This window comes from Grampus griseus, assembly GCF_964374135.1.
Source record: "Grampus griseus genome assembly, chromosome: 4".
Classification (NCBI taxonomy): domain Eukaryota; kingdom Metazoa; phylum Chordata; class Mammalia; order Artiodactyla; family Delphinidae; genus Grampus; species Grampus griseus.
In genome coordinates, this window is record NC_138997.1 from 32,820,456 (window position 1) to 32,847,555 (window position 27,100).

The following is a 27,100-nucleotide window of genomic DNA, read 5'->3' on the forward strand; positions in this document are numbered from 1 at the left end:
ACACCCATAAAGCCAAAGCCAGAAAACCAGCAATTTTGTATCTAAATTCCCTGGCAAACCATAATCTCTAGAATAATGAACTTTCAATTCAATTATAAGTAACAGGTTGCAGACCATTCATTCCAAAAGAAAATTACACTAACGCTTGGCAATTTGACAGTAAAAATTGGAAAGCGTATTTATGGTAATCATCTTTAGTTGACATATGAAAAATTTTGAGAGAAATTCTTTTTGCCTTCAAATATTAAAGCAAATAAATCCTTTAAGTAGAGTCCATTTTAAAAAATAAAATTAATAAAATAAAGTCAAAGGGAGGAAGCATTTTACAGACTTTAAATGCTTGCTAAATCACACGTCAGTGATGGGTTCAGCATATGTCTGTGTACTTTGGGAAGTGGTTTCTGTGTTGCCCAGAGCTCTGCATTACTCAATTTACACCAGAGAATCCTCTCAGAGAACTTTACTAAACTGGGTATATTGGAAACACAAAGCTTATGTATGTTCTCCATTGTTTCTATCAACTAAAAACCACACTGCCAGAAATGTGCTAAATTCTTTTTTTTTTTTTCTAACATCTTTATTGGGGTATAATTGCTTTACAATGGTGTGTTAGTTTCTGCTTTATAACAAAGTGAATCAGTCATACATAAACATATGTTCCCATATGTCTTCCCTGTTGCGTCTCCCTCCCTCCCACCTTCCCTATCCCACCCCTCCAGGCTGTCACAAAGCACCGAGCCAATATCCCTGTGCTAAATTCTTTAAGCGGAGTTGGGACAAGCAATTGTTAGCACACTCCAGCCCTCTTGGTGAGCACAGTAAGCAAAACTCTTTGATCACACTGCCCCACTCTGGTCAAAAGAGAAAATTGGGTTGGCCCTTGAAAGTCTTCATCGCATCACATAAAATGCATTTCATTAAAAGATGATGTTTCCCCAAAGTGCAAAGCATCTAAACGGTATATAATTTAAAAGTTCAAGAAAATGTATCTTTTACCACTTTGATAAACAATTTAGGAGGAAAATGCTAGTTTTCATACTATTATTTCCATAGAAACATCTGTTACAATTCTTGCAAGAAAAGAACAAAATATTATATTGATTATGTATTGCCACTTGCTATATACAAATGTGAATTTAAAAAGACTGGCTTATTAAACTATTTGTATTAATTCAGATGGGAAAATTCAGCATATGCTGTTAATGGCAACTACTTCACTATAATTTTTATAATTATTTTGTTTAAAATTAAAAAAGGATATTATTAAAGTTACTGAAGCTTACATGGCCAAAAAAGTCATAGTGATATTGAAAAGCAATTCTAAGACATTTATAAATTCCTAGCCATAGTAACTGTTTACTTCAAAGTCATTTGTCTGAACACAGTGGTTGATATTAATAACACAACAGTAATACAGTAATGATGGAAGTTAACATTTATTGACTGTTTATTGTGCCAGATACTGGTCTCAGCTCTTTGTAGGTAATAACTCATTCATATTCATAACAGAATTATGAATTAGGCTGTATCATAATCCCCATTTTACAGATAAGCAAACAGAGGATCAGAGAGAGCTAGTATATAGCTTATTAAAGGTTACACAGCTTAAGTGGTGGTTCTAGGATTCAAAGACAGGCAGTCTGACACCAGCATCCTATCTCTTCCATTATGCTACATATAGAGAAAATAAAGAACGATTTACCTTCTGGTACTCCATGTATCTAGCTATTACAGTCTGAAAAAAGTATGATCCTTTGTCTATACTTCTGTTTATTATCAAAATCAAATCAATAAATTGTATATTAATTAGATATGTATCACTCTACTATAAGTAATAATAAAAATCAATACAAGCAAATGCTATAAAAAGTACACACTATGCATTCAATTTTTTTTCTGTGTATGCTAATTAAAGAAATTCTAGAAGTTTGAAATAACTAGCAACTGTTTTCAGGTTTTTGGTAAATGTCAATTTTTGCTTTTAACGTCGATTACTTAGTTCCCATATTTTTGAGTTACCTGAATCTCTGTCCACAGCTTCAACTCTTGTGACAAACTCCCCTGGATTTTGATTTTCTTTAACTGAAGCTTCATATAGGTGCTGTTTAAATACTGGGGCCTCATCGTTTACATCAAGAACAGTAATTGTCAAAGTCTGGGATGAAGAAAGTGTTGGTGTGCCACCATCCAGTGCCAGAAGGGTCAGAATGTACTGACTTTTTAACTCATAATCCAAAGGCGAAGTAGTAGTTAGTAAACCTGTTTTGAAAGAAGAGAAAAGCAATAGGTAATATTCTTTGGAGAAGTCATGCTTACTATACTTTTTTCTAACTCATCTAAGTTGCTAAAAATTCAGAAGCTTTCTCTGTTAAAGAATAAATATTATTAAACCAACTTTAAATTTATATATTATCTGGAATAAAAGAGAACATTTTTAATTTGAAAAGTCATTCTAATTTAAATTATAAGGATGAATGAGAATTCAGAAATAATCCATAACATACCATTATCTACTAAGATGATTACATCAAGAATATTTATCTACCCAACATCTACCTTCATTTTTTTTTAATATTTATTTATTTGGTTGCACCAGGTCTTAGTTGCTGCACATGGGCTCCTTAGCTGTGGCACGCGAACTCAGTTTCAGCATGCATGTGGAATCTAGCTCCCTGACCAGGGATCAAGCCCGGTTTCATTGGGAGCGTGGAGTCTTAACCACTGTACCACCAGGGAAGTCCCTCTACCTTCATTTTTAAAAAATATCTAGGTTCTAACAGTATCCCTCTTCGTGTCAAAGGACACTTCATGTGTAAAAGTGACCAAGTTACAAAAAGTATGGCTACATCCTTTAAGAGATTTAGTTTTTGTGAAAGAGTTATAGTCTCTTTATACTAATCTCATTTAACTGTCTTTTTTTATTAACAAAAAATAGTAAAGACTATAACTCGGACAATAAACTTCACGAATACAATGTCTCCATCCAACTGCCATTTAAGCACGTAACTCATATAAGCAACTTGCACACATATATTTGTTACATAACTCCAATTGTCACATTTTTTCTTTTAGGATTGCTGTTTGCTCCTCTAACACGTGCTCCTCCTATAAGAACTTTTCTTCAAATAATTAAAGAGGCTTACTGATTCAGATTTTATATATAAAATGGTTTCTCCATAATTGCTTATCATTTTACACTTCATAGCCAAAAGCCATTGAAAATATCACTTTGTCTTCTTGATAAAAAATATGAGCTTTGTGAGAGGAAAATAGCCTATTTCATATGAGTGCCTTTTATGTCTTTGAAAAAAATATCTCAACTGAAACAGCCACCGCAATAGTTTAAGATTCAGGATATCTATATTACTGAGACACAATTCTAATTTTATCCACCCTCTTTAACAATCTGAAATAGACCTTCTTTAGCCATTTTGGAAAGCATTTTAAATATCGTTTAAATAGATCCTTGGAGACCCCAGCTCTAACAGAAATCAGCAACTGGGTCTGGACTATCTCTCTGTCAGTTGGGCTTTTAGGTGGTGTTCATGCAGGTCTCAGAACGGAACCATATGCACAGGATTTAATAAATATTTTGATGAAATTTTCCAACAGTATATAGCCAGACTATAATCATGACTTCCAAATTCTACACATTCAGTCCCATTCCAAATAATGCTCTTACTAACAGTTGGGCCAAATGGTATACATCTGAGATTTTTTTCTAAGGCTCATGCAGAAATGATTTTATTTTTTAGAGAATGAGATGGTAGTCCATCACTTCAATATCTTCTGAAAATCAGGTTGAGGGAATTTCATTTCCAATATAACAAGAATGACACTTTGAATGTATAATTGTCCAACAAACCACATCAAAAATTTTAGAAGATGTTATCTGACAATATGGTAACAGCAAGACAAGGGAAGTGACAGTGAGTGCCATTTCCAAAGAGTACTTGACAGTGAACAAATGCTTCTGCCAAAAATAAAATATTTCAGTTGTGAAAAGTAAGGGTCTTAATGTCAATATCAATACAACCATTTAAAAATACGTGATTTCCAACTATTTACAAGTGTATGTTTGTATGAGCTTAGAGATAAGTTTCCATACTAAAGTCTTTGAACAATGTTGACTCATGTTCTACCTTGATTCACTCTTGGTACCATCTCCTACCCTATGAAAACACACAATGGGGGTAAAGAAGTTGGCTACTGTATATTCATCCCAGGAAATGTGAGCTAGCTACAAAGCAGGTCAATGTTAACAAACAGGCCAATTACTCTTTGTTCTCTGAATATGACCTCTGTGCCTATCATCTATATAAGTTAAACAGTAAATCAAGTCAAATTTCTTTAAAGCATATGCATCTTGAGAACTATGATTTTATAACAGAGGAAAATGAAAAAGATAAATGTAAGCAAGTGATCACAGGCTTTAACTGACAGTGACAAGGACAGTACCTGATGACTCATCTAGTATAAAGGCCATATCTTCATTTCCTGAGAGGATGCTGAATGTTACTCTTCCATTCCTTCCTGCGTCTGGATCTTGAGCAGTTATGTGGTGCACCAAGGAGCCCACCACGGCATCCTCTTTGACAAGGGCGATGGGGAAAGATGTAAAAGTGGGGCTGTGGTCATTTATATCCAAAATCACTACCTTCGCCATCAGCGATCTCAGTCGCCGGTCTGTCACATTCACAGCCTGATCGGATGCAGTTACTGTCAGGACAACAGTCGGAAATCTCTCTCTGTCAAGGGGGGAAGCGGTGACCAAAGTGCCAAATGAGGGGTGGATGAGAAATGGATTCACTCCAGGGTGGTGGGCTTCAATGAAGTATTGTACTCTACTGTTCAAAAAACTGCCGTCGCCATCTTTGGCATTGAAAACGTGCACCAGAGTCCCGACAGGGGCATTCTCTTCCACGCTGATCACAATGAACTCCTCCCGGAAAGATGGGGAATGGTCATTCTGATCTTCCACAGCAACACTAAGGAAGACTGTGCTATTCACGGGAGGGTTTCTGCTGTGGTCTTTAGTTACCACCCTGAAAAGATAATGGGATGTCATTTCATAATCCAGTTCCTTAAAGAGGAACAAGTCTCCTGTCGAGCTGTCGACTTCAAAGTGACCATCCTTGTCATCTGCAGCGATACTAAAATGTAACTTTCCACTATGATGTTGTTGAAGGTGATCAGGTGACTTTATCAAGCTCATTATTTTTGCAGGCTTCAAGTTTTCTGGTATAACTAAGTGTTTAATATTCTGAGAAATGAGAGCTCTCCCTTTGGATAGTGGTATCACCTGAAATAAGAATAAAAAGGAGTTGTTAATTTGGGGTTTTTAAAAAGACTTCACAGGTGCTGCTATTCTTTTGGAAGCTAATTCCTTCCAGTTGTGCAATATGCATATGTTAATTGGTGAGAAAATGTCTCTTCTTACCTTATATAATTCCAGTATGCCTCTGAAGACTGAAAACTGCATAATAGCTAGGAGATAAGAAAGTATAGGACTTTCCACTCCCGTTTGCTGCAATGGATGCAATGATAGTTTGGTGAGGCTACGCTGTTGTTTACGTGAACTGTAGTCTTATGGTTCTTCAAAGACAGTGTACGAGAGCTAGTTCTCCAAGCTACTCTAAGTCCTAGAAACTCATATTTCCTTAATGACAACATCTGCATACATTTAAGTATCATATGCCTTTGTTTATCTGAAACCAGAGTCTTGAGATATTATGACAGAAGTTTCTCCTAACCCACATATCCTTAATCAATAAAGAATATAATTTGGAAACAGAACTCTTGGGGACATATATTCTTGATTAGTATACATACCTATATTAATATTACTGATTATCACGTGCTTGAACAAAAAAATCTTCCTGTAAACAGTCATTTTGCTTCTGATGGGTTGATGTAATTTTTTCCTACTATGGAGACTTCCTACAGCTTGTTTGCTCATTACGACTAAAGGAAAGTCTTAAAATACAAATCTCAAGTGCCTTTCCTAATTTTAAATATAATTACAAAAACTATGCAATTTATATTGGCCATTTATTTACACACGTTTCTCCTGCAAATTTACCAGGTCCTTGCATTTAGGAAAAAGTAAAAGAAAAGATACTTTTTGTTCTTTATAAACAAAGCAGGATAAACATCCACATAGTGATGGAGGTAAGTATCTTGTCAGTAACTGTACAAAGTTAAAATAAAAAAATATTTAAACCTAATCATTTCTCAAGTGATAATAACATCACTTAATATAATGCACACATACATCTGCAATGCTCTCTAAAAAGAGTATTCGTATATTTAATGTATCTTCACTCTACATTTGTATATAAAATTAAAAAAAAGCCCTCAGAGCATCTTTCCACACTTTGCATGATGTGAGCTATTACCTGAATATTAATAACTGCCTGTCCTTGAAGAGGAGGCACCCCCTGGTCTCTGGCAATTACAGTCATCCTGTAAGAAGGTCCATAATCATGGGAAAGTACTCTGGTTGTTCTTATTTCACCACTGTTGGCATCAATCTTGAAGTGATCAGTACTACCCTCTACACACAAACACACACAAAATTAAGAAGTTAATGTTAGTTGACAATGCAGAATACAGAGAATTAATTAATCCAAATATACATGTGATCATTTGGAAATTTTATTTACCTTAAGCTCTGTGTGAATATGAGCATGAGGATAATACTAAAAATACAGACAAGAAACATAACAGATTAAAAAAATTATTATAGAAATTTTCACATATAAAAAAGTAGACAGTGATATCATGAACTTTCATGTACCTATCATCTAGTTTCAATATTTATCAACTCATGTGCCACATCATCCAGCAATCCCATTCCTGTGTATATATCCTGACAAAACTTTAATTCAAAAAGATACATGCACCCCTGTGTTCATAGCAGCACTATTTGCAATAGCCAAGACATGGAAGCAACCTAAATGTCCATTAACATGTAAATGGATAAAGAAGATATGATACATATATACAATGGAATACTACTCAGCCATAAAAAAGAATGAAATCATGCTATTTGCAGCAACATGGATGGACCTAGAGATTATCATACTAAGTGAAATAAGTCAGACAGAGAAAGACAAATGCCATATGATATCACTTATATGTAGGAATCCAAAATATGACACAAATGAATTTATCTATGAGACAGAAACAGACTCACAGACATAGCAAACAGACTTGTGGTTGCCAAGGGGGAGGAGAGGTGGGGGAAGGTTGTATTGGCAGTTTGGGATTAGCAGATGCAAACTATTATATATAGAATGGATAAACAACAAGGTCCTACTGTGTAACACAGGGAACTATATTCAATATCCTATTTAAAAAAACATTTGGAAAATAATAATAATATTTATCAACTCATGGCTAATCTTTTTTTTTTTTTTTTTTTTTTTTGCGGTACGCGGGCCTCTCACTGTTGTGGCCTCTCCCATTGCGGAGCACAGGCTCCGGACGCGCAGGCTCAGTGGCCATGGCTCATGGGCCCATCCGCTCCACGGCATGTGGGATCTTCCAGGACCAGGGCACGAACCCGTGTCCCCTGCATCGGCAGGCAGACTCTCAACTACTGTGCTACCAGGGAAGCCCAACTCATGGCTAATCTTATTCCCCATTCACATATTTCCCTTCACCATCTTCTTTTGAAGCAAAGTTCAGAAATCATATCATTTCTTCTGTATGTTTTTCAACATGCATCTCTAAAAGATAAGGAAAAATTTAATATGATCACAATACCATATTATACTTTTAAAAATTAGTAATAATTCCTAAATATTATCAAATATCTAGTTAACTTTTAAATTTCCAGTTGTCTCATAAATATCTTATTTTTTTTAGTCAAATTAGGCTCAACATAAAATCTGTATTTGCATATCTCTTCAATCTATGCATTCCTGCCATCCATCTCTTTATTTTGTTCTTGCAACTCATTTGCTGAAGAACTGGATCATGTATCCTGAAGCTCACGTGGTCTAGATTTGCCTGTTGCTTATCTCCAATGTGAAGCTTAATATGTTTTTCTGTCCTCTATGTTCTCCTTAAATTGGGAGGTACATCTAGAGAATTAATCAGATTCAGGGGGAAGACTACTTCATAAATGCTGTTTTGTGTTTTCCTTCAGAAGCACATGTCTGATTGTCTCTTTTTGTGATGTGGGCCCCCTTTGGTGCACAGCCTGGATCCACTAATGAATCAATGAATGTTGCAAAGTATAACATTGAGTCTATGATCTCTTCTTCGTTTATTAGCTGGAATATATTACTAAAGAGCAACTTCTTCCTATGTACTTATTGGTAACCCAGTGGGACAGTTCATTATACGAAAAGTCAGGATAAATGTTTGATGGTAAACTTTTATTTAACAGTCTTCAAAATAATGGATTGGTTTACTAACATCTTTCAGTGCTTCAACTATGATAATTAAAGGTTTGTTTAGTTTCTGTTTTAACAATCATTAAGCATAAATTTAAACATATTATAAGAGTTTCAATCTATTCCCAATATTATCCCTATTGGTGTTCAAATTGTTCCATCTTTGAACCTTAGGATCCTCTTAAAGGAGGTTCCTGAGTCTTTGATATGATCCTAGTCATCTTTAACAGCCTCCTTGTATCTGGGGTGACAAAATGTTACAGACTCATCTTGAAGATTTCCTGTTCAAGACCTGGAGTCAGTCATTTCTCCAAGGACTCCTGGTTCATTCCATGGAATACAGTATTGGGAGGTTGTATCCTGCTCATTGCTTCTGGGTCAGTTATTGTTTCTAGGCCTTTTTCAGTGGTCACAGAATACACACATGCACACACTAAAATATGTCATGAGTTTGTACTGATACTTCTAATTCAAATTGATCATGGCAGGGTTTTTTTTTTATTTGGTTTGTTAAATAACAGATTTGTGTTCTTTGACAAAATCTAAATACTTTAAACAACCCAAAGAACTTCAGATGATGTCTAGGCTAGTGGCTCTTTTTCATTCTTTTATTCTACTGTCAGTGAGTCACTATCATGTAACAGACACTTTACCAGTTATAGGGGAAATAATGGCAAATAAAAAAGAACTCCTGCTCTTAAGAAAGTCAGAGTATAGAGCAGGAAATTATGTAACATCTACTGGTTGTAATTTCTATGCTTTGATCCATTTACATAGGAGAATGAAAACTTTCATGAATGTGATATATATATCTTTGTTCTCATATTGATTTTTATCTTGTTATTTTATCTTATATTTTGTAGTTGCCTCTATTTTGTAATTGGATAAATTTAAAGCAAAGGTATGAGTAACATAACAGATATCACCACATTTTTATATTGTGATGCCCCAAGTATCATTTCAGAAGCTATGTTTTTAAAAAATCAACATTTCAAACATTCAGAAATATATGACCATCCATGTAAACATTTCTAGATTGGTAAAGCCGCAATATTTCTTCAAATTTTTTAAAGAAATGACAGAATATAAGTATAGCAGAGGACCTGTGTGTACCTCCAAATCTCATTCCCTTCTTCCCTATAGACAGACTCTGTTCTAAAGTGGGGGTGTATCTTTCTAGTCCATACATTCATGAGTAATATATAGCATGGTTTTGTTCCTTTCCAAATAACAGTATCATAGCAGGATTAGTGCTTAATCTATTAACCTGTGTGTGTGTATTCAGCAGACTCATTGTTACTGCACAACCCACTATGTCATCTTCCCAAGCATGAACATGATTTGCCTTTTCATTTCTTTCTACTTTAGGTCTTTCATCTATTTTGTAATTTTCTACATAAAGGTCTTAAGTATCTTTTATTGAAATTTTCCTCCTTATGCTTCTAGTCAGATGATTCTGATTTGGGAGAGGGGGGAAACACATAATTTGATGGTCCTTCTTTAAAGAAAATAGGACAATATTCCCACCTCAGAGGAGCCCGTGCTAGTGAAGAACCTTGAAGCCTAAACTTCATGATCTTCACAGTAAACTGGACCCCACACCCAATGATTTTCTTCGTTACAGTGAATGAAACCTTTGAAATCCTGCTTAGTTCTCAAAATGCTAGTGATTTTTGTATGTTGACATTGTTCCCAGAAATTTTTTATGTTATTGATTCTAGTGACTTGCCTGTAGCATATCTGGGGTTTTCCATGAAGACAATTAAATTATCTGCAGGTAACGGCAATGTTGTCCCTTGCTTCCCTATGTTTGTGTCAAACACGACAAAGCAACAAATTTCTTTTAAAATGGTATAAAAACACAATGCCAACTAAAGTTAATCACTGGAACAAATCTGAGCCCTGTGCATTCTCAAGGAAAAACATAAACATAAGCCTGTCTCAGTAAAATTCCCACATACACGTACATGTGTGTACGTATGTGGCATTTTTTTATTAATCCTATTTTTTTTAAATTGGGGTATAGTTGTTTTACAATGATATGTTAGTTTCTACTGTACAGTGAAGTAGAGTTCCCTGCTATACAGCAGGTATTCCATGCTATACAGGAGGTTCTCATTAGTTACCTATTTTATACATATTAGTTAGTGTATATATGTCAATCCCAATCTCCCAATTCATCCCAGCTCCTCTTTCCCCCCTTGGTGTTCATACGTTTGTTCTCTATGTCTGTGTCTCTATTTCTGCCTTGCAAAGAGGTACATCTGTACCATTTTTCTAGATTCCGCATATATGCGTTGACATACAATATTTGTTTTTCTCTTTCTGACTTACTTCACTCTGCATTTTCTAAATATGATTTACTTTGACCTTAAGAATATTTAATTTTCATAGAGATTCACAGATGCTTGGTGTTCATAATCATATGTCTTTATACTCAATACCAATTTTTGTCCATTAACTAGTATTTTCCTGTCAGTAAAAGTTGATTTGCATTTCAGATTACTGAAAATTATTCATTTAAAGTGGATGGCTGGTTGATTTCTAATTAGGACATAGAAAAAATAATATGATTTTACATTAAAATTTTATTTTATTCTATTTTTTTAACATCTTTATTGGAGTATAATTGCTTCACAATGGTGTGCTAGTTTCTGCTTTATAACAAAGTGAATCAGTTATATATATACATATGTTCCCATATCTCTACTCTCTTGCATCTCACTCCCTCCCAACCTCCCTATCCCACCCCTCTAGGTGGCCACAAAGCACCGAGCTGATCTCCCTGTGCTATGCTGCTGCTTCCCACTAGCTATCTATTTTACGTTTGGTAGAGTATATATGTCCATGCCACTGTCTCACTTTGTCCCAGCTTACCCTCCCCTTCCCCGTATCCTCAAGTCCATTCTCTACTATGTCTGCATCTTTATTCACATCTTACCCCTAGGTTCTCCTGACCAATTTTTTTGCTTTTTTTTTTAGATTCCATAGATATGTGTTAGCATACGGTATTTGTTTTTCTCTTTCTGACTTACTTCACTCTGTATGACAGACTCTAGGCCCATCCACCTCACTACAAATAACTCAGTTTCATTCCTTTTTAAGGCTGAGTAATATTCCATTGTATATATGTGCCATATCTTCTATATCCACTCATCTGTTGATGGACACTTAGGTTGCTTCCATGTCCTGGCTATTGTAAATAGTGCTGCAATGAATATTTTTGTACATGACTCTTTTTGAATTATGGTTTTCTCAGGGTATATGCGCAGCAGTGGGATTGCTGGGTCATATGGTAGTTCTATTTTTAGTTTTTTAAGGAACCTCCATATTGTTCTCCATAGTGACGTATCAATTTACATTCCCACCAACAGTGCAAGACGGTTCCCTTTTCTCCACACCCTTTCCAGCATTTATTGTTTCTAGATTTTTTGATGATTGCCAGTCTGACCGGTGTGAGATGATATCTCATTGTGGTTTTGATTTGTATTTCTCTAATGATTAATGATGTTGAGAATTCTTTCATGTGTTTGTTGGCAGTCTGTATATCTTCTTTGGAAAAATGTCTATTTAGGTCTTCTGCCCATTTTTGGATTGGGTTGTTTGTTCTTTTGATATTGAGCTGCATGAGCTGCTTGTAAATTTTGAAGATTAATCCTTTCTCGGTTGCTTCACTTGCAAATATTTTCTCCCTTTCTGAAGGTTGTCTTTTTGTCTTGTTTATGATTTCCTTTGCTGTGCAAAAGCTTTGAAGTTTCATTAGGTCCCATTTGTTTATTTTTATTTCCATTTCTCTAGGAGGTGGGTCAAAAAGGATCTTCCTGTGATTTATGTCATAGAGTGTTCTTCCTATGTTTTCCTCTAAGAGTTTGATGGTGTCTGGCCTTATATTTAGGTCTTTAATGTATTTTGAGTTTATTTTTGTGTATGGTGTTAAGGAGTGTTCAATTTCATTCTTTTACATGTAGCTGTACAGTTTTCCCAGCACCATTTATTGAAGAGGCCGTCTTTTCTCCACTGTATATTCTTGCCTCCTTTATCAAATATAAGGTGACCATATGTGCATAGGTTTATCTCTGGACTTTCTGTCCTGTTCCATTGATCCATATTTTTGTTTTTGTGCCAGTATCATACTGTCTTGATTACTGTAGCTTTGTAATATAGTCTGAAGTTCAGGAGCCTGATTTCTCCAGCTCCGTTTTTCTTTCTCAAGATTGCTTTGGCTATTCAGGGTCTTTTGTGTTTCCATACAAATTGTGAAATTTTTTGTTCTAGTGCTGTGAAAAATGCCAGTGCTAGTTTGATAGGCATTGCATTGAATCTGTAGATTGCTTTGGGCAGTATAGTCATTTTCACAATGTTAATTCTTCCAATCCAAGAATATGGTATATCTCTCCATCTATTTGTATCATCTTTAATTTCTTTCATCACTGTCATACAATTTTCTGCATACAGGTTTCTTGTCTCCTTAAATTACGTTTATTCCTAGGTATTTTATTCTTTCTGCCACGATGGTAAATGGGATTGTTTCCTTAATTTCTCTTTCTAATCTTTCACTGTTATTGTATAGGAGTGCAAGAGATTTCTGTGCATTAATTTTGTATCCTGCTACTTTACCAAATTCATTGATTAGCTCTAGGAGTTTTCTAGTAGCATCTTTAGGATTCTCTATGTATAGTGTCATGTCATCTGCAACCAGTGACAGCTTTACTTCTTCTTTTCCAATTTACATTCCTTTTATTTCTTTTTCTCCTCTGATTGCAGTGGCTAAAACTTCCAAAACTATGTTGAATAATATTGGTGAGAGTGGGCAACCTTGTCTTTTTCCTGATCTTAGTGGAAATGGTTTCAGTTTTTCACCATTGAGGATGACGTTGGCTGTGGGTTTGTCATATGTGGCCTTTATTATGTTGAGGTAAGTTCCCTCTATGCCTACTTTCTGGAGGGTTTTTATCATAAATGGATGTTGAATTTTGTCGAAAGCTTTCTCTGCATCTATTGAGATGATCATATGGTTTTTCTCCTTCAATATGTTAATATGGTATATAACATTGATTGCGTATATTGAAGAATCCTTGCATTCCTCAGATAAACCCCACTTGATCATAGTGTATGATTCTTTTAATGTGCTGTTGGATTCTGTTTACTAGTATTTTGTTGAGGATTTTTGCATCTATGTTCATCAGTGATATTGGCCTGCAGTTTTCCTTCTTTGTGACATCTTTGTCTGCTTTTGGTATCAGGGTGATGGTGGCCTAGTAGAATGAGTTTGGAAGTGTTCCTCCCTCAGCTATATTTTGGAAGAGTTTGAGAAGAATAGGTGTTAGCTCTTCTCTAAATGTTTGATAGAATTCACCTGTGAAGCCATCTGGTCCTGGACTTTTGTTTGTTGGAAGATTTTTAATCACAGTTTCAATTTCACTGCTTGGGATTGGTCTGTTCACATTTTCTATTTCTTCCTGGTTCAGTCTCGGAAGGTTGTGCATTTCTAAGAATTTGTCCATTTCTTCCAGGTTGTCCATTTTATTGGCATAGAGTTGCTTGTAGTAATCTCTCATGATGCTTTGTATTTCTGCAGTGTCAGTTGTTACTTCTCCTTTTTCATTTCTAATTCTATAGATTTGAGTCTTCTCCCTTTTTTTCTTGATAAGTCTGGCTAATGGTTTATCAATTTTGTTTATCTTCTCAAAGAACCGGCTTATAGTTTTATTGATCTTTGCTATTGTTTCCTTCATTTCTTTCTCATTTATTTCTGATCTGATCTTTATGATTTCTTTCCTTCTGCTAATTTTGGGTTTTTTTTTGTTCTTCTTTCTCTAATTACTTTAGGTGTAAGGTTAGGTTTTTTATTTGAGATATTTCTTGTTTCTTAAGGTAGGATTGTATTGCTATAAACTTCCCTTTTAGAACTGTTTTTGCTGCATCCCACAGGTTTTGGGTCGTTGTGTTTTCACTGTCATTTGTTTCTAGGTATTTTTTGATTTCCTCTTTGCTTTCTTCAGTGATCTCTTGGTTATTAACTAGTGTGTTGTTTAGCCTCAAATGTGTTTGTCTTTCTTACAGTTTTTTCCTGTAATTGATATCTAGTCTCATAGCACTGTGGTCAGTAAAGATATTTGATACAATTTCAACTTTCTTAAATTTACCAAGGCTTGATTTGTGACCCAAGATATGATCTATCTTGGAGAATGTTCCATAAGCACTTGAGAAGAAAGTGTATTCTGTTGTTTTTGGATGGAATGTCCTACAAATATCAATTAAGTCCATCTTGTTTAATGTATCATTTAAAGCTTGTGTGTCCTTATTTATTTTCATTTTGGATGATCTGTTCATTGGTGAAAGTGGGGTGTTAAAGTCCCCTACTATGATTGCGTTACTGTGGATTTCCACTTTTATGGCTGTTAGTATTTGCCTTATGTATTGAGGTGCTCCTGTTTTAGGTGCATAAAAATTTACAATTGTTATATCTTCTTCTTGGATTGATCCCTTGATCATTATGTAGTGTCCTTCTTTTTCTCTTGTAATAGTCTTTGTTTTAATGTCTATTTTGTGTGATATGAGAATTGCTACTCCAGTTTTCTTTCGATTTCCATTTGGATGGAATATCTTTTTCCATTCCCTCACTTTCAGTCTGTATGTATCCCTAGGACTGAAGTGGGTCTCTTGTAGACAGCATATATATGGGTCTTGTTTTTGTATCCTTTCAGCCAGTCTATCTCTTTTGGCTGGAGCATTTAATCCATTTACATTTAAGGTAATTATTGATATGTATGTTCCTATGACCATTTTCTTAATTGTTTTGGGTTTGTTATTGTAGGTTTTTTCCTTCTCTTGTGTTTCCTGCCTAGAGAAGTGCCTTTAGCATTTGTTGTAAAGCTGGTTTGGTGGTGCTGAACTCTTTTAGCTTTTGCTTGTCTCTAAAGCTTTTAATTTCTCCATCAAATCTGAATGAGATCCTTGCTGGGTAGAGTAATCTTGGTTGTAGGTTTTTCTACTTCATCACTTTAAATTTGTCTTGCCACTCCCTTCTGGCCTGCAGAGTTTATGCTGAAAGATCAGCTGCTAACTGTATGGGGATCACCTTATGTGTTATATGTTGTTTTTCCCTTGCTGGTTTTAATATTTGTTCTTTGTATTTAATTTTTGACAGTTTGATTAATATGTGTCTTGGTGTGTTTCTCCTTGGATTTATCCTGTATGGGACTCTCTGTGCTTCCTGGACTTGATTAACGATTTCCTTTCCCATATTAGAGAAGTTTTCAACTACAGTCTCTTCAAATATTTTCTCAGTCCCTTTCTTTTTCTCTTCTTCTTTTGGGACCCGTATAATTTGAATGTTGGTGTGTTTAATGTTGTCCCAGAGGTCTCTGAGACTGTCCTCAATTCTTTTCATTCTTTTATCTTTATTCTTCTCTGCACTACTTATTTCCACTATTTTATCTTCCAGGTCACTTATTCGTTCTTCTGCCTCAGTTATTCTGCTATTGATCCCTTCTAGAGAAGTTTTAATTTCATTTATTGTGTTGTTCATCACTCTTTGTTTGCTCTTTAGTTCTTCTAGGTCCTTGTTAATGTTTCTTGTATTTTCTCCATTCTATTTCCAAGATTTTGGATCATCTTTACTATCAATATTCTGAATTATTTTTCAGGTAGACTGCCTATTTCCTCTTCATTTGTTAAGTCTGGTGGATTTATGCCTTGTTCCTTCATCTGCTGTGTGTTTCTCTGTCTTCTCATTTTGCTTAACTTACTGTTTTTGGGGTCTTCTTTTCGCAGGCTGCAGGTTCATAGTTTCAGTTGTTTTTGGTGTCTTTCCCCAGTGGCTAGGGTTGGTTCAGTGGGTTATGTAGGCTTCCTGGTGGAGGGGACTAGTGCCCGTGTTCTGGTGGGTGAGCATGGATCTTGTCTTTCTGGTGGGCAGATCCACGTCTCGTGGTGTGTTTTGGGGTGTCTGTGGCCTATTATGATTTTAGGCAGCCTCTGTGGTAATGGATGGGGTTGTGTTCCTGTCTTGCTAGTTGTTTGGCATAGGGTGTCCTGTACTCTAGCTTGCTGGTCATTGATTGGAGCTGGGTCTTGACATTGAGATGGAGATTTATGGGAGATTTTTGCTGTTTGATATTACTTGGAGCTGGGAGGTCTCTTGTGAACCAGTCTTCTGAATTGGCTCTCCCACTTCAGTGGCACAGCCCTGACACCTGGCTGGAGCACCAAGAGCCTGTCCTCCACAGGGCTCAGAATAACACGGAGAACAAAAAGAAAGAAAGAAGAAGATAAAATAAAAGAATATAAATTAAAGTAAAATAAAATGAAATAACGTTATTAAAATAAAAAAAATTATGAAGAAAAAAAACTTTTTTAATTAAAAAAAAAGGTAGACAGAACCCTAGGACAAATGGTAAAAACAAAGCTATACAGACAAAATCACACTCAGAAGCATACACATGCATACTCACAAAAAGAGAAAAAGGAAAGAAAAAAATATATATATATATATATATAGTTGCTCCCAAAGTCCACATCCTGAACTTGGGATGATTCCTTGTCTACTCAGGTATTCCACAGATGCAGGGTACATCAAGTTGATTGTGGAGATTTAATCTGCTGCTTCTGAGGCTGCTGGGAGAGATTTCCCTTTCTCTTCTTTGTTCGCACAGCTCCCGGGGTTCAGCTGTGGATTTGGACCCTCCTCTGCGTGTAGGTCGCCTGAGGGCGTCTGTTCTTCGCTCAGACAGGACAGGGTTAAAGTAGCCGCTGATTTGGGGGCTCTGGCTCACTCAGGACGGGGGTGAGGGAGGGGTGCGGATGCGGGGTGAGCCTGCGGCAGCAGAGGCCAGCGTGACGTTTCACCAGCTTGAGGCACACCGTGTGTTCTCTTAGGGAAGTTTTCCCTGGATCATGGCACCCTGCATTGGCGGGCTGCACAGGCTCCCAGCAGGGGAGGTGTGGATAGTGACCTGTGCTCGCACACGCTTCTTGGTGGCGGCAGCAGCAGCCTTAGCGTCTCGTGTCCATCTCTGGGTGCCGCGCTGATAGCCGCGGCTCGCGCCCGTCTCTGGAGCTCCTTTAAGCGGCGCTCTTAATCCCCTCTCGTCACGCACCAGGAAACACAGAGGTAAGAAAGTCTCTTGCCTCTTCAGCAGCTCCAGACTTTTTCCCGGACTTCCTCTCCGGCTAGCTGTGGCGCACTATCCCCCTTCAGGCTGTGTTCACGCAGCCAACCCCAGTCCTCTCCCTGGGATCCGACCGAAGCCCCCATTAAACTTTATTTTTTTTTAAAGGTGATTCTAGAAAATAACAAATGTATTTTGTTTGCAATATGGTGCTATTTTCGGTGTTAACTATTTTCCCAGAAGGAGGCAGATGGTTGGTAGACAAAAGAGGAAATTCTAAAAACTCTTAATCCTTTATATATAGTAACTTTTACCTGAAGATACTGAATATATAACTTCTGCATTGTTTCCTTCATCAAGATCCTTTGCAAACACAGTTGTAACCAACATATTTACTGGTTGACCTTCCAGAACCTGTCATTAAGACAAATGACTTACAAATTAGTCAGTGAAATTTAAAAAAGAAATATCAATGAATCTTTAAGTTACAGAACACATTACTACTAAGCATTATTTTTTAAAACTACTTTTAAATCCACACAAAATGCAAATGTCTACCATATAAAAGTTATATGGGTGTAAAACCATGAAAAAAATCCACATTACAAATTTAAATGTTTTGCTCAATTTGAACAAATTATCTGCAGCATTTAATCTAATTTTGAGAAAAAAAGGAAATAAAATTGACTAAAAAAATCTTAGATTTTTGATGCTTTTTAAGAATTCTGGCATTTTCTTATTCATCCCTTTCTTTTAAAAGATCCAAAATATGCTAAACATAAACATAAGCCATTATTTCAGGAAACATACCTTATTAATTAACAGAAACTTTCCTGAAATTCTGAAATGTACATGTGGAATTGAGCTCCAAGTTTAGGGTCTTACTGCCTAATTAAGCCATGATACATAAAATGATATATTAATAAAAATCATAAGGATAGTATCATAATGTTCTGCATTGGTAGAATTTTCTTTAAATATGATTTTGGAAGATAAAGTTAAAGTTATTAACTTCCTCAATACCTATTTCGAGGTTTTCAATATGCATATCTGATCTCAATTTGAACGCCCAATTGTTGCAGAGCAATAGCTTCCCAACGTTTTATTCATATAACCCTTTCATTAAAAAAAAAGTATGAGTTCCTCCAAGATACATTTATTAATTATGTACATGAACTAATATGCTAACTTATTATGTACATTATAAAACATACAAAAACATGGAAATGAAAAAGATAAGATCATGTAAATATAATGAGAAGTTTCCGCATGTGCCTGCAAAGATCAAATGCTACAATCTCTGGCTGCACGTCCCTCCACTTTAGAGCTACAGATTGTTCTCCTATCTTCAAGTAACCATCTTAGAGATGTGTTTCAATTGCCCACAAGGAGCTGTAGACAAAGAAAGCATGCAAATTACTGAAAAAAAACAAGCCATGTCTGAGCAATACTGATAATGAAGTACCATGACGTTTGCATACAACAGACAGAACTACATTATCATAAAACCACTGAATGTGTGATCCCAATTAGCACATATAAGCATTTTCTTTTCTTGTTTTAATTGTGTTTTTTTTTTTTTTTTTTGACATGTGGACAATTCTAACTCTAGAAATGTATGCATTTCCACACAAGACTGACTGGATAAATTCATGCTTTTTACCACAAGATGGTGCTCAAAACAAGTAACTAAGAATACTACAAACGTTGCACGGCTACTTGGCTCCACATACCTTGATGTGTAATTCCTTCCCAGGGAGGCACTGTGGGAAATACGGCCTGTTATCGTTGATGTCAGTAACTGAGACATACACCAGCGCGGTGGCGTTTCGAGGATGGGAGCCGTGGTCGGTCACTAAGACAGTCACCTGATGGTGCACCCGTTGCTCATGATCCAAGGCCACCCAGTTGATAAGTTCGCCTGAGGAGCACAGAGCAGGATGAAAGAGGCTGACGCTTGTACTAGAATTGTGGCTTTATGAACCACCAATTAAATCTCAGACCAATTCCCAGAAAGGAAAATCAGATATAAAGCTCTAAAAGCACAACTTCCAAGACCACATGCTTTAGTAATCTAGCTCTGCTGTTGAAAGAATTTTCTGAAGTTTCTTCTGCCATCTTCAATTTGTCATTCTTTGTATTTCAAATTATCTACCATCAACCATTCGAACTAAAGAATGAATTCATAACAACAAATGATAAAATACTCTGTGGTAATTTAATAATAATTTAGAAGATTTAAAGTTACAGCACGTCTCCCTTCATACTGAATATACAGAAAGCACCTCAGCTCTGACATCACAAGGTCTGGTTTGGGCGCCCGTTTCTTCACCTCAGGCACAGAAGGACCTCTCTGACCCTACCTCCTAGGGCTATCAAACATTAACGCAATTATAAATTTAAAAGGACTCTGTAAGCTGTAAATTATTACGAACGTGGGAGTTGTTATCATTACTTAAGATAATGGCAAGGTACCTTCATGAAAATCAAATACATTCCTAGGTGATGGTTTGTCTTTTATGTATAGAGTTATTTATTTTTATCTCACAAAATATATGTATAGTGAGGACAGTGACTTCCCAAATAACTCTTCATGCTTTACAAGCTATATTTTACATATTCTTGCTCAAAACTGTTTTCTAGGCGACTAGGCTCGTGTTTCATCCACAGACTCAGGCATAAAATTGTAACTGCCTCTACCTACCGCCAAGGGCCATCTCTGGTAGCCCATCTCCCGCTGCAGAGTTTCAACAGGCGTTAATATCCTCACTATTTATGAAAATATCTATTTGTGATAAAGTAATCGAGAAGCAACTACTACCTAACATTGCCATTACCAAGATCTGTTTGCCCTCTTCCTCCAAATGAAATATGTAGAACAATTGACAGTGTGTAGAACAAAACAAAAAGTGAAATCAGGAACAACAACAAAAAATTCATATTTGGATAAGTTGCTGAATTGGTGAAGGTATAATGCAGTGTTTACCATATCCAATTACTATATCAACTATATTTATAAAGTGTTTACTATAAGTGTGATTCTAACAAAAATGACAAAGACCACAGCTGCATCTTTAAAGTTCCAAAATGCAATTCTTCTAGGAAAACCCTAAATCCTGAACGGCAAACAGATTTTTATTTGCTGCACCAACTCTGACTGACATGTAGCAGCTGTTCGAAAAGACTAGGAGGCTCAGCCGGGGCTGGGCGTGGGGGTTCCACATAGGGTTCCGTGGGAGTGAGGTTTCGGGTCACTACCTGAGGCTGCTCAGAGCCCCGGATGTGGAGGGCGTGCCTGCGTGCTGCGCATGCATGCCACGCACTGGAGGATGTGGTCAGCCCCTGCGCTGCCCCGCTGTCCCCAGCCCCAGTGAACAGGAACAGCTTACGAGTATGTAGCCTTCCAAGCCCCTTCATAACACTTTAACTCTTCACCACCACCCCCCCACACACACACCCCCAGAGCGGGACACGGAGCGTGGCAGCAATTATCTCCTTTTTTCAAGGTAAGGAAACTGAGTCCCAAGGTGAAGCTTCTTGCTTCTAGCCGTACAGCAATTCTAGGAATGGACACCTGGTCTGAATCTGGACTAACTGTGGGAAAGAGAAGATCATGGGGGAACCGAATGTATATTTCAACTTCTTTCGAAAAAAATAAATTACCGAGTGCAGTAGAAAACCTAGAGAACTATCTAACACGTGGAAGTAAAGAGCAAGCCGGACCATCCTGTGCAGCCGGTGCAGTTTGTGCCTTGCTGCGGGGCCCAGCTCAGGACTGAATGGGAGCCGAGATCCAGCTTGCAATCTCGGCAGGCCTTGTGCCCTGGTGTAAAGCTCCATCTGCTGGAGGAAGGGGCACCTTTTCCTAATCCACACGATAGGTACTTTGAAGGTAATCAGAATTGAATTCAAATTCTGTCCCACTGTAGAGCAAGGGGCACCACGTACAAAGGCCACAATATGAATAGTGCCTCCTGGAATTGTACAAAGTGGTGACCTTCTCACTTCTTTCTAGCTCCGTGACCTTGGGCATGTTACTTGAGCTACTCGAGTTTCAGTTTCTCCAACTATGTGGTTGCAGTATAAACATAGTTCATTTGTAGGTATTTGCAGGAATTAAAGACTTTGTAAATGTATACAATATAATAACATTTGTATATTTAACCTAACTAATTAAGACATGAAAAAAACCTCAGTGTAAATATTTGCCCTTTCTATGTTTCCCTCATCAAAATGAGAATGGAGAAATATATCAAAAGAGTGACTTTGAAATCTTAACTTAAAATCTGAAAAAGTGGATTATTCTCTAGTTTTTCACTGATGACATTTATACTTTATAAAATATTATTTGAAAAATTTTAAAGACATCTACAAATGAAAAAGAGTGGTTGGGCAGGGGGGTGGAATTAGACTTTACACAAGAATTTATCTAGTCCATTTCTGAGTGTACCTCTAATTCAAAATAAGAACCATATACGGACAGTATGTGGGTGTGAGGCAAGAGAAATATGAATCATTTAAGGGAAAATTCTGTTCAATTTTGACTTCACTTTAAAAATCACAATAATATAATCAAGTAAGATATTTACTAAAAACTGTAATTTTAACTATATGTTTGCTAAAAGATTTGAGTTTTGTCAATTCCAATTTTAAAGGAATAAGTGCAAGCTACAAAATGCTACCTGTATTAGGATTCATCTTGAAGAATTTTCCATCAGACAAAAGGAAATATGACAGCTGTCCATTCTTCCCTGAGTCTCTGTCAATTGCTGTAATTTTGCCTATTACCCCTTGGGGAACAGGACTCTCCTTGACTTTCAGAAACAAGACATCATGCAAGAAGGTGGGGGAATTGTCATTCTCATCCAGGACATGAACAATTACTGAAGTGCTCACATTTTGTGACATTCTGTCCTCCGGGATCCAGGCAAACACTCTAAAATTATATGTTTGTGTGGATTCATAGTCGAGCTGTCGCCGCAAATAAATCCAACCCGTGTAAGGATGGATGCCAAACGCAGCCGAGTCTGGGCCGGACTCCAGCGAGTACAGGAGCTGCGGGGGTGTGTGCTGTGGGCCAAGCTGGCAGGCCTGGATTTTCAGGACCGGGGTCATCAGTGAGAGGGACTCACTAACTTCCGCTTGATAGACCAAATGCTCAAAAGTTAAAGACGGGTTTTGCTCTTGTTTTTCAATAATGACCGTCAGCACTAACAGGGATGCCTGAGGAGGAACGCCGAGATCCTGGGCCATGAGTGTCAGAGTGCACTCCTGGGGCCCAGCGCCTGCCAGGCTCTCGTTGAGGTACACCACACCAAGCCCCGAGTCAACAGAAAAGATGCTCGGGCTCTGACTGGCAATGGCATAGCGGATGACCCCGTTGGGCCCGCTGTCTTTGTCTGTTGCACGGGCGTGGTACAAGGCTGTGCCAGTCATTGTGCTCTGGGATATCGTAACCCCATCGGAGGCTTTGTGAAACACTGGGCGGTTGTCATTGACATCGATGACAGTTATGTTGACCTCTGTGCTGCTGCAGGTGGGGGAGCTGCCGAGCTGTGCCTGGATGGTGAGCACAACCACAGGCTGTGTTTCGTGATCCAGAGGCTTCTGGGTTCGAATGGTGCCCAGCCATGGGTGAATAAAGAACTTTCCGTCCAGATCACCAGAGGAGATCCTATAAAGAATTGGCTCTGAGGAATCTGAAAAGGAAAAAAAAAAAGAACAAAATGAAAAGAGAAAGCAATCACTTTATGCCAAAAGAATGTACCTACTGGAAACAGAACTGAAAGCATTAATGTATATCATATCCACAGAGAATATGATGCAATGTCTCACATCTTCCTCGGCTCTCCAAAGCCTGTTGATAAGTGGACACATGGTTTCAGATGTATTAGTGGACAAAAGTAATGTCCAATGGACAAGGCACAAGCCGCGGGTTTCACCATCTTCCTTACCTCTTCCTGTATTAAGTAAAAGGGAAAGGTATTCAGAAAATAATGTGGATGCCTGTTTTACGGTCTGTTTTATATATTTGAGGAAGCAAAGTCAAGTTTACACTGGTGTTTCTCTATGATATCTACCAATAAAAAGCAAATGCCCTCCATAAAATTTAAGGAAAGGAGAGAAGATGGATTAGGGTTACGGAGCATGACAAGATCTTTGGACAAGTAATTCACTTCTAAGAATTTTTCTTGCAGAGAAATTTGTACAAGTCATATAAGGATATTTGCTTGAGTATTATTTGGACTAGTAAAAATGATTGTAAATCATTCAAATTGATAGCAAAAGGGAAATGTTTAAATAAATACAATGCAACTTTTAATTTTAATGAGATGGAATGATGTCCAGTTACTTGGAAAACTGTCCACAATATACAAAGTGGGGAAAAATGGTCATTGTAGAACAACAAAGATAGTTGGATGTATTTTCATTAAAAAATTTTTGGAAGTGTGTGTGTGTGTGTGTGTGTGTGCACACGCGCTTTGAAGAATGGGTTAAAAGTACCTGTTACTTTTGTGATTAGAAAAACAAAGTACGATAAAAATAATGTTGAAAGAACAAAGAGCAAGCCATAGATTGTATGGTCTCAATTCTTGCATGGAGAAAAGGAAAGATTTATTCAAGACTGTACAACCTAAGAAAATATAGAAAATGTTCCAGTAATGGATTTCAATGCAGCATAAGAGGTACTTACTCAAGGACTCTTTTGCTTTCACTGTCCCCACAGGACTGTCTTCAGGCACATCTTCATAAACTGAGAAAGTATACTTAGGCCTTTCAAATTCAGTGGGTGCCAGAGTTGTCTGAAGAATGTGTATGGTGACTTCAGCATTAGTGACAGATGTGAGCCCACCACCATCTCGAGCACAGACCATCAGCAAAAGTGTGGTGGATTCCAAATGACTAAGAGTTGATGTTAGGTAAATAATCCCTGGGTAGGGGAAGGAGAGAATTAAAAACCAGATAACATGCAATAAATACTGATGAGCCATAGTAACACCTGATCTGTTCATGCTACTGTGATGGTTAATTTTATGTGTCCACTTGACTGGACCATGGCGTGCCCAAATATTCAGTGAAACATTATGCTGCATGTTTCTGTGAGGGTGTTTTTGGGTGAGATTAACCCAAATGGATAGACTGAGTCAAGCATATTGGCCTCTCTGCTGTGGGTGGGCCTCATCCAATCAGTTGAAGACCTGACTAGAACAAAAGGGCTGGTCCTCCTCCAAGTAAGAGAGAGTCCTCCTGCCGGACTCTGTTAGACTTGGGACATTGGTTTTTTCCCTTCCTTTGGAATTGAACTGAAACATCCTGGCTCCTCCTGAGTCTTGAGACTGCCAGCCTTCAACCTCGAGCTACGCCATTGGTTCTCTGGATCCTGAGTTTACCAACTCACCTGCAGAGCTTGGGGCCTGTTAATCTCCATAATCACAGGACTAATTCCTTACAATAAATCTCTTTATATTTATCTTTATATGTCTTTATATTTATGTATCTCCTGTTGGTTCCCTTTCTCTGGAGAACCTTGATACATCTACTTCCCAATCAAAGAACTTGAGAATATTTGCAAAATGATGGTCCAAATTCTGTCAAGTAAGCAAGATTTCCAGAGCTTAAATGTTAGACATCTTGGAAGAATATCAATTCACCAGAAAAACAAAAACTGTTGCCTTTGTTAGGCCTTCCTACCATATCAGCAGCCCAGGATGATGGACTAGCAGAGTATACCCCGTAATCCAATGTAGTCTAAGCTAATGCAGGGTTGTTGGGTGATCACAATCTACCCAGGCACCAGGACCCTAAATCTACAGATGAAATTAAAGTTTTATCTTCTGGGGTATTTGCCATTTGTCCTGAACAAGACCATGGAGTGCAGCACTTTTTTTCAAGGAACTCCATTTTTTTTGTTATTGATGAGAGGGTATAATATCAGTGGCTGTGGGTAGGAAAACTTCAAAAATGTTAAAACCATGGGGATAAGTTAGGCTTATACACAGAGTGTTTGTGAGAGGAGAAGGTCTTAATGGATAAGTTGGGGAGAGATCCAGTAATGCTGAGAAAACCAATCATTTAATATGGCTAACACCACCCATTGGTGTGTTAGTGTGAAAACATGAAAATAGATAACCAGCTTAGAAATGAAAATGTTAGTTGTAGTTAACAAAAAAGAAAAACAGACAAACTTTTAAATGAATTTACAAACAAATAAATGTGGCTGAACTGTATGGAATCTATCACAACACAATTGGCTGTAAGTATTAGTTAAATGAAGGACTACTGCAGTTTTGCCAGTTTATGAGAAGCTTGCAAAAACATCAGAATTATCAGTTTTCTAGGCATAAAAAAGGTGACACCCATTTGATTTCTTTCTTTTTTTAAATCAAATCTTCCCTCTTATAACTCCAATTCCTTGTTCCTATTTCCATTAGAAATTTAGTGAATCTGTCTTATTTCTCCTTGGCAAACACATCATCAATAACCAAAGCCAAATATCTCATCAGACCTGCTCCAGGCACAGCATCCCCATTTTCTTATCTGACATGATTTTATGCCATTTCTCTTGCAGTTCCTTTCTCCTGAACATTCTCCAAGTTGATCCAGGAACACATGGTTCCAGATAACAATCTGACTATAACAAAGAAGAGTATAAACATTCTTTATTGGAATACTTATAAAATACTAATGTGGGGCTTCCCTGGTGGCGCAGTGGTTGAGAGTCCGCCTGCCGATGCAGGGGACACGGGTTCGTGTCCCGGTCCGGGAAGATCCCACATGCCGCGGAGCGGCTGGGCCCGTGAGCCATGGCCGTTGAGCCTGTGCTCCGCAACCGGAGAGGCCACAACAGTGAGAGGCCCGTGTACCGCAAAACAAAAAAAAAAAAAAAAAAAAAATACTAATGTAACCAAGTATTATCACACCCACTTTTAGCAGCCGTGTTAAAATCGGGGTTCACACTGATTTGCTGGTCCACCAAAGCACTCAATACTCATCACACTAATTTCTAAGTCAGGTCTTTCCCTTCCATTATTGATTAGCTTCAGAATTCTTCTTATTAAAGTCTTGACTTGATTAAAAAATAAAACTCAAATAATGCAAAAGTGTCTGTCTACAGAAGAAAATGAAAAGTCTCTCTACCCCAATAACCCCCCACTCCCTGGGCACAGAGTCTTCTAGAGTTAACTCAATTTTAATTATTGAGACTTTTTTAAGAGTTTTATTTTCCACTCTTGATGATTATGACAATGAAAAGATTAATGTGTGCCTCAACTAGACCATAAGCTGGTCTTCCTGCCTTCAGACTGACTCCTTCTAAACCATTCTTCATACTTGTATTAGGATAGTCTGCCTAAAATCCAAACCTCGGCCTATCAGTGCTTCCCCCAGTTTTCAAGGGAAGTTCAAATGCTTTATCATAATAACCAAGCCACACAATTAGCGCTTTTGCATCTCTGTGGCCCCATCTCACCATTCTCTCTGTACAGGACATTTTGCTCTTGGCACAGTCAACTCCTTCTAATTTCCAGAATAGATCTTGCTCTTCCCTTTGGATTGCTGCATCCCCTTCCTGGAATAACTTCA

The 27,100-nt window shown here is 37.4% G+C and overlaps 1 protein-coding gene across 1 annotated transcript in view; it reads right to left on the bottom strand.

Annotated features, from left to right (window-relative positions):
- The window catches only part of DCHS2 (dachsous cadherin-related 2), a gene marked incomplete at both ends in the record, with an annotated part of 287,003 nt that overhangs the window by 92,615 nt on the left and 167,288 nt on the right, over nt 1-27,100 (bottom strand). The window contains 7 exons of the mRNA XM_082653510.1: nt 2,020-2,259; nt 4,459-5,302; nt 6,399-6,556; nt 17,833-17,932; nt 19,252-19,439; nt 22,201-23,217; nt 24,213-24,449. Coding sequence (XP_082509636.1) covers nt 2,020-2,259; nt 4,459-5,302; nt 6,399-6,556; nt 17,833-17,932; nt 19,252-19,439; nt 22,201-23,217; nt 24,213-24,449 — 2,784 coding nt within the window. The remainder of the gene's footprint in view (nt 1-2,019; nt 2,260-4,458; nt 5,303-6,398; nt 6,557-17,832; nt 17,933-19,251; nt 19,440-22,200; nt 23,218-24,212; nt 24,450-27,100) is intronic.